This window comes from Penaeus monodon, chromosome 42, assembly GCF_015228065.2.
Source record: "Penaeus monodon isolate SGIC_2016 chromosome 42, NSTDA_Pmon_1, whole genome shotgun sequence".
Taxonomy (NCBI): Eukaryota; Metazoa; Arthropoda; class Malacostraca; order Decapoda; family Penaeidae; genus Penaeus; species Penaeus monodon.
Window position 1 is genome coordinate 25,660,081 of NC_051427.1, and position 9,609 is coordinate 25,669,689.

Here is a 9,609-nt window from a genome sequence, read left to right on the forward strand (position 1 = left end):
TTACTGTTTGAATTCCACGGGAAACTGCAGATAACGATGTGGTTCGTTACGTAAATAATACGATTATTCTTTTCAAAAGAGGGAATTTTATCTTTGTGTATTTCAAAGGGGTTTGTCCTCCTGATGGCTGCCGCTTGCGCTTCTGAAGTGGAGAAGCGAGAGGCGGAGCCAAGCACAGGATACCTTTATCCTCCCTTTTGGTAGCCACACAGCACTCACTACCATGCTGGTCGTTACCACCCTCTTAAAAAGAGGTCAGCTGAGGCAGAGGCCGAGCCCTCTAACCTTTTCTACCCTAGCTACCCCGCAATACCATTACGGCTACTCATCATACCACCTCCACAAGAGATCGCTGCCCCCCGTAGTCGGGTGAACCGCTAGGGGCCATCCATTCCTACCACAACTCCTACACCCCAAAACCCACCACCCCCAACTCCCTACGTGAACATCCACATAAAAGGTCTGCCAACCCAAAACTCTAGTACCATCATCCTACACCACCATTAATGGATTTACCCCCGGTCAGGCTTCCATTACCGTTACTGAGCCCCAGGAGTTCTGAAATTGTTTTTAAAATTTTCGTGTCTTGTCTGAAAAAAAAAAATTTTCAAATTCATTTTTTATTCCCAAATAAGAATAGGTTTTTTGTTTAAAAACCTGAGATGAGATTTTAATCCCCATCAGCCCTTTTGCGTTGGCAATACGTTTTGTAGTTAAAACCCAATGACCTTTTTTAAAAATTCCCCAATATTTATTATCGAAATGATCACCAAAAAGACAAAGCTAGGTTAAGCAATATAATTTTTTAATAATTTTAAAAACAAGAACTTCTAATACAAAAACCCTTGATTCCATAAACATTTTGAAGAAAAAACAATAGGAATCAAAAAAAACCCAAAAGGGTAAGGTCACCACCTTTATTGCCACTGAAAAGTCCGCCCCCTTTGAAGCGTGAGACGAAACAAGTTGTATATTTTGGGGGAAATCAAACCCATCAATAGGCTTGGAGGATAAATTTGTGTATGACCGTCTAAATACATAATACATACACCTTATTTACTTCACAAAAAAAAAAAACACCCACCACACCCCCCACACACAAAACACACATAATTTTTATATATAAATAAAATTTTAAATGATATAATATATAATATATAATATATATATTAATATGTATATATATAATATTATATATAATATTATATTTTTTTTTTTTTTTTTTTTTTTTTTTTTTTTCCCGGTTTGGTTCATGTTTGAGCCCCGGGGTTTCACAGCATGATACTTAATTGTAGTTTTCATGTTGTGATGTCTTGGGTGAGTACTGGTGGGGGCCCCCATTTCCCTTTCCACGGAGAGTCCCGGGTTTTTACCTTTTAGGTAATCATTTCTCTTTTTACCGGGTTGGAACCAGCACTGATTGGGCTGGCTTGGCCACCCGTGGCTAGGGGCAACGAGGTAAAAATTATGTATATATTATATGTATAATATATATATATTATATAATATTATAATATTAATATATAGCATCTCTGCTACAAACATAATACGAAAACAGAATATTTTAATACAAAACACAATGTGAATATATGTGGTGTGTGCAAAGCTAAATTAATGAACGAGTATAAAACATACAAGATTTGCATGTGCGTGTGTAATAGTATATAAAATATAAAATATATATAATTTTTATAATACAAATTCTATATATATAATATATATATTTTAAAATATTGGGGAGGAATGACATTATTGTTTTTAAAAAGTTCGCTAATGGAAATGTTGCAAGTGTGCGACAAACAAGCGAGCGATTGAATTCGGCGGGAGGGGGGTTGTGGGTTTCGGGTTTTAGTCTCGTTAAAAGGCGAGGAAAAAGATCCGGCGTGGCCATCCTGACAGGGCCAAAGTGGCCATAAGAAGGGATTCATTGTTCGTTTAGTCGCTCTGGGCTCCATACATGTAAAAAGGGTTAATTCATTTGTTTTTTTGGGTTGCAGAAATTTGACTTTATTTTTGGATTCCTATGTGTATTAGAATTTAAAATTTATTAGAATTAGGCTAAGGCGTAAAAGTTTTATCTTCGGGGATTTATTCCATATAGGGGGCTATTCTGCCTTTATTTTTTCCCCCTTTTTCCCGTCCTGTCAGGTTGGCCCAAAAAAGGGGTCAAGAAAAAGGGAAAACGGGGGCTAGAATGAAACAAAATACAATATTTTGAAAGTGGAAAAAATGTACAATACTTTTACAAAAAATTTGTGTGAAGTGTGTTACTTTTGGAGTGATAAAAACGAGGATGAATTTTAATTTGATTTAAACCCCAAAACTAAACCAAACAATTAATAAGAAAACCAATTATTCACACCACACACACACGTACCACAATGATGTATAGAATATTGTATGCATAAAGTTAAATAACTCCCCTAAAACATACCTAATATATTGTGTGTATGAATGTTTTTAACAAAGGTCGTTTATTATATTTTCATCTGCTCGCTTAGAGTTTTTCAGCCTGGGTACGTGTACCCCATGGACATATTAACGTATACAATTGTTCAAAGTTTGATATTATTTCTGTATATGAATATGTCAGCCAATCTAACTTTTTGTCTTCTTTTGTAAAATTTTTTCTTTATTAAAAATAAAGAATAATATATCCCAATCTAAATTTTAATTTTAAATTTGTTTAATTTGTTTACTATTTTTTCCCTTTATTTTATACAAAAGTGATACTAATACTGTTGTCATGATGGTTTCTTGAGTACTTACCAAAATTTGGGACTGGGGAATTTGTGTTCCCCGGTAAAAATAAACATTTGGGGTTGAAATATTCAGTCGAGCCCCTTGAGCTGTAATTCGCAGGGGAGCACACACTTTCCCTTTCCTCTTGGAAATTTCGTCGATTTATACCCTTTACGATTTTTTTTTTTTTTTTTTTTTTTTTTTTTAATAGGGTGTGTGCCACTGTCAACAGGGGATTTTTTCAACACAACTGATGGCTCTTTGCATATATACATACATGCATACACGTACAAGCACACTCACACATTAAAAATGCGAAATGATAAATATGGTTCTTTCTGCAATATTACATGCATAAACACATATGTATGTACGCATAGTCTAATAATTTCATTGCTGCGTCAATCGTGTCTTCATGATTGGAATGGATTATATTTTAGTAATTTCGATATGCTTCTCGCGACTGTTCCCCACATAAAATTATATACAAGATGCGCCTTCAAAAATAATTTCTATCTCTAATGATATAGTTTTGATTAGTAATGCTTCCTACTTATGCGTGATGCGTATCTCAAAGTCTGTTAAAAAACACGGAAATTCGTGCTAAATAAAATCCCCCTTTTCCTTGCAAAGTCTGCAAAAAGGACGTTTTTTGGGAGTTCCAATTTTTAAAGTTTTAAAATCCACAGGATCGGGAGATAAGGGGGCTTGGTTTTTTACGCGACTGCACGTTTATTGTTTAAAAAAGAAGGTTTTTTGAGCTTTTATTTTCAGGTGTTTGCCACTGTGGATCCCGTTTCCCTTTGAAGGGGAAAAAGCGAGGGGGGAGCCATGACAGACTACATATAAGCAAATCTATATCTGCATACATATACACACACAAAACACACCCCATAATTGTAAAAAACACAGGATTTTTATAATTATATATATAAATTATAATATATATATTTTATTTTAAATTATATAAAATATATATATATATAATCAACAAACTTACACAACACACACACACAAGCGGCCGGCGTGGGGAAATCATTGATCAATCGGAAGAAGGAGAGTAGAAGAAAAACCCCGGAATATGGCATATTTTTGTTTTTTCTGTTTTTCCTTTCTTTTGTTCATGCCGCGCACACACACACCACACCACACACACACACACACACACACTCAAACACACAGTGTAAATATATCTATGAAAAACCAAAACACATAGATAGAATATGAATATACTTTTTTTACGCATTACATATATATACATTAAATTAATATGATATAGACATATACGTATATACTTTTAACATTTCCCTTAGTACTAAGTAATATAACACAATTTGTGGGTTTCATGTACAATTCGCGTCAGTTTAGGGGTTTCCTAGCAAAGTTTTTGTTTCTATTTTTTTTTGATATATTGCATAAACAAAATATAAACAAATTGTTTACGGGTGTCTATAAATTTTCTGAGTTTTTATCACATTTTGGCATTTTTTGTTCAGTAAAAGCAAACAAGCAGGATCCTGTTGACAAACCGTTTAAACCCCATGCTGACTTTTTCTTCAGAAAAAAAATTAAAAAAATTTTTTGTCTGCTTTTCAAAGGGAGCCAGGCAACGAAAAAGGGGAAAAAGGGGGAATTTTTTTGGGGAAAAAGCATTTAAAGGGTTTTTCATAAAATTTTTCCAAGAAAGCACACATTTTAAAAATAGGTTGGGAACCCCTGGCCTAAAACATGTAAAAAATGTTAGCAGGATTTGGCTTATCTTGATGAAACAAAATTTTAAACCCAAAAATGTCATATATCAGTTTTTGTCAATCATGTAACATCTTTGTTCTTGCAGCGGGCTATTTTTGAGACGGAAAAATACTGTAATATTATGTAGCAAGAGGGGAGCCAAGCACAGAATATTTCCCCCTTATGTGCCTACTCCACTGCGCCTATTAGCATTGGCGCTAACCCCCCACTTCACAAGAGGTCCCCAAAACCCAAGGGAGAGGCCGAGCCTTCTAACCTTTACTATCCTACTAGTCCGCAACTACCAATTACAGCTACCCATCATACCACCTTCACAAGAGGTCGCCGAACCCTTACCCTCCCCACTCACCCCACCACACCCCTGCAACCCCTATGGACCATCCCCATAAAAGGTTCGAAGAAACCTAAAACAATTACGCCTACAACCTCTACCATTTCCCACCCCAGTATTCCGAGTCTAATTAAAATTTATTTTTTCATATTTGAAATTATCGAAATCACACACACAACATACAAGAAGACGGTAGATGAATATGAAGAATATTAATAATAATAAGTAAAGTAAAACGGTGAATCTACCAAAAGGATAAACATTTGATTAACAACCCACAGATTAAACCAAACGTAAAATATAAATAAACATTAATAAATCCTGTAAAGATCGACAAACTTATTCGTAACTAGAGAAGTTCGAACTCCTGGAAGTATAGCAAGAAAAAACAGTTAATAAATGTATATACAAAAAGATATTTGCAGAATATATATATACATGTATATGTATGTATATATATATTTTATTATATATATATATAATATTATATATAAATACATACATATATATATAATATATATATGTATATATAAAATATATATATATTTATATATACACACACAAGACAAACATACAAACACACAACAAAACACACACACACACCCCACACACACACACACAAACAACACACACACACACACAATATATTATTTTAATATATATTATATATAAAATTTTAAAAATATATTTTAACATATACATGCATATATATATGTATATACATATATATACACAGATAGGTAGATAGATACACAATTGTATGTGTATATATATGACACACAGCTTATATGTATGTGTGTTTAAGTGAATAATACATCACAGAGTGCAGCATCAAATTTGAGCTTCCCATTTTCTTCCGGTTTCAAAGCAGGCAGAGGCGCCTCGCACGCTCATCAGCGAAGTGCGGGAGTTTTATATGACTCCGCCCTCATAAACAGGGGCGCAGACATAGGAAAGTGTAGCACGACAGTTTTTGACGGCGGAAATAAGGCCCTTTGTTGAAACCCTTTTTCTTTTCATATGCTTCTACCTCGATAAAAGGAAACACTCCAGCCAACCAATCAGAGTGCAATACTGGGGCAATACATTTTGCAAACGTCTCGGTTTTTATATTTTCATTAATCATGAATCGCATTTGTATATCTCATATTTTAGAATCTGAGTTATGAAACAATCGGTGAGTGGTTCGAATCTTACGAACAAGCAACAAACGTGGCAACCCTCCCACCACATCAATGGTTGCTTTCATGTTTACTGCAGCAATCGGATCCCCACTGTGCATCGATAGATATAGATACAGAAACTTATACATATGCGCGTATTATATATAATATATATATATATATATATATATATATATGTATTTATATATATATATATATATATATATATATATATATATATGTATAGTGCGAGATGTATATGTATATACATATGTATATATGTATATGTGTGTGCGTGTGTGTCTGTGTGTGGTGTATGTGTATTTATGTGTGTGTGTGTGTACAGTACATATATATCCTGCCAAACTTATATGCTTAGATATTGGAAAAATATTGCACAAATATTTTTCCTCATATGCTTCAAGGGGTTCGAACCTTTCGAGTGGTGAATAAGGATAATGACTTTTACCGAGCTCACTGTCGATTCTTATTCATTTTTTTTTTACGTTTGTCTTAAAAACTGAAATGGGTTCAAGTGATTATCGTTTTAGTAACTTCACTGGTTTGCTTAACGTATTAGTTTTCATATTGTTTATATATATTGCCTTTTTTGTGATTTCGATCGTTTCAAATGATGAACACATTGGCTTCAACTGCAAAACGATATTTGAAGCAAGGCCAAGACATGGGAAGAAATGAAAGCCTCGTTCTCAAGCGTTTAAACAAACACATTCCACCTCAATGAAATCATTTATTCAGAAATACTTTATTTCTTTCACTGTGAGACACGAACAATACTGACAGCTATTAGTGCTCAGTAACGGTAATGGAAGCCGTGACCGGAGGTGACTCCATGGTAATGGTAGGGGTCGTAGGCGGGATGGTAGGTAGGCTTAGCTTCGGCAGACCTCTTATGGGGGTGGTGCACGTAGGGGCTGTAGGTGGTATAGTAGGGGTAGTAGATGGTAGAGGGTTCGGCTGATCTCTTGTGAGGATGGTGCACGTAGGGGGTATAGTGGTGGTTGTAGTGGTGGTAGGTGGTAGAGGGCTCGGCTGACCTCTTATGGGTGTGGTTCACGTAGGGAGTATAGATGTGCTGGTATGGGGTGGAGGAGTGGTGGTGGAAATTGATGGGGACCGAACTGGGTTTTAGCAGATCTCTTGTAGTGATGGTATGATGGGTAGCTGTAACGGTAGTTTGGTGGAAATAGTTAGGATAGTAAAGGTTAGAAGGTTTGGCCTCTGCCTCAGGTTCAGCTGACCTCTTGTGAAGAGGATGGTAACGACCAGCATGGTAGTGGGGGCTGTGGTGGCTACCATAAGGAGGAAAAGGATAGCCTGTGCTTGGCTCCGCCTCTCGCTTCTCCACTTCAGAAGCACAAGCGGCAGCCACCAGGAAGACAAACACCTGGAATACACAAAGCTTCAAATGCCTATATATGTAAAGAATAATCATGTCAGCCGCGTAACAAACCAAGCATCGTTATCTCCAATTTTGTGGATTAAAAACAGTAAAGTTGGAACTCACCAAGTACTTCATGTCTGCAGGATTGATGAGAAGGATTAGGGTGATGTGATCTTAGCAACGAGTTTCCGATCTTTATAAAGCACAGTGATAAACGGACCTTGAGATAACCGACCTCACGCAAAAGAAAGTAGGAAGCATTCATTGATATAAAAATGTATTACTTATGTCAAGAAAATACTCTGAGGGTAGAGACTATGTAGGAGATATATACATTCCAATTATGAAATAACTGCGAATGACTCTAAATTATATAGACAAGAAAAAGGTATGATATTATAAACGGGGTGGGGTTTGTGGTGTTGATGTGCATATTTGTGGATGTGTAATATATGTGTATATTGCAGAAAAAACCACGTTTGCTTTAAATATTCATTTATCTGTTATTATCTAAGTGAAGTCGTCCAAACGTCCCGCTAATATACCTACATGCATAGAGGATTCTCCTGTCCTTCCCCCTTTTCGTTGCTTCACTCCCATGTGTATAGGAGATAAATATGGCTGTACTTTTGTGTACTAGATCTTTCAGTTCTGATAACAGTAAACAGTTATGTATTATTGTTTGTATATGATGAAGGAAAAACAGCAAACAAAACTAAAACAAACACATTAGCTGACAGCATACATGCAAATGCAGGAATAAAAGTTCTCTACTGTATGTAGGCCTCATCAGATCAAATGTACCATTGGTGGTACGCTTACCTCTAACTAGACAGATTGATATGTACATAAAACACACAGATTGTGTATATATGTGTATATGTATGTTGGAGGAAGTATATATATGTGCATGTGTGTATATATGCATACATATACATATGTTTATATATATATATATATATATATATTTTTTATATATATATATATATATGTGTGTGTGTAATGTATACATATACAAACATATATATATAAGTATGTATGTATATGCTTATTTGTTCCTCTATTTGTGCACATACCTATATATTATGCATACACATTTATGTGTATGTATATATATATATATATATATATATATATATATATATATATATATATATATATATATGTATGTATGTATACACACGATTGTGTGGGTTTATATGTATATTTATATGTAGATGTAGATACAGATATAATATATATGTATATCTATATATTGTATAAATATATATATACAGTATATATGTACATATATATGTATATATATACATTTATAATATAGAACATAACAAAAAGTATATAGACCTACAATATACAATAGGTTATGCTATATATATATGTATTAAATGGATATATATTATGTATATGTGTTTATATTAATTAATTTATATATATGTGTGTGTGTATTTATGGATATATGTATATGTATATATATACATGTACATATAGCCACCTATTTATCCTGATAAACTTTGTTGCATATGGTATGATACTGCGAAAACTTTGTACTATACAACTATTTCCTATTAAGCCTCTAACTTCTCGGGTATTGAATAAGACTGGTGACCTTCGCTGAATTTACCATTGATTCTTATTCATCTTTTACGTTTCTCTGAAACTGTGGATGGATGTTAAGTGCAATAGCCTGTTAGTAGATTCACTGTTTTAGTTTAAAAATTATTTTTAAATATCGTTTATATCTATTGTTTTTGTGTGTGATTTTAGACAACTTCAACTGGAATTATTAAAACTTGCCATATTGGTTCCAATTACAAAACAATATATGAATCAAGGTAATGACATGTGAGGCTTTCACGCGTCAGTCTCAAGTGCTTAAGCAACAACACAATTCTTCTCACTTTTAAAATGATTAAAATAAAACATTCACTAAGAAATACTTCTTCTCTCATATTTAAGACAAACTACGTATCCGATCCTTATTAGTGATAACAGCCCTTGAGAAACCGCCCTCACGTATAAAAAAGGAGGAAACATTTGCTAATCTAAAAAATATATATCCTTCTTATTGCAATAAAATACTCTTAAAGCTTATACCTTATATTTTATGCATGTATATTATTAAAAATGGAGTATACATTATTATAGAAGACAGATCGGTGACTATGTACAAGATATGAAATAAACAGACGCGAATGACTCTGACGCAGCCGATGATT

At 34.1% G+C, this 9,609-nt stretch overlaps 1 protein-coding gene across 1 annotated transcript; it reads right to left on the bottom strand.

The window, feature by feature from the left end:
- Positions 1-6,802: 6,802 nt before the first annotated feature.
- On the bottom strand, positions 6,803-7,528 carry LOC119599241 (histidine-rich glycoprotein-like). Its single transcript, XM_037948976.1, has 2 exons — positions 7,517-7,528; positions 6,803-7,396 (listed from the first exon to the last, which is right to left on the bottom strand). The coding sequence occupies exons 1-2, from the start codon at positions 7,526-7,528 to the stop codon at positions 6,803-6,805; spliced, it is 606 nt and encodes a 201-aa protein (XP_037804904.1).
- Between the last annotated feature and the right edge of the window lie 2,081 nt (positions 7,529-9,609).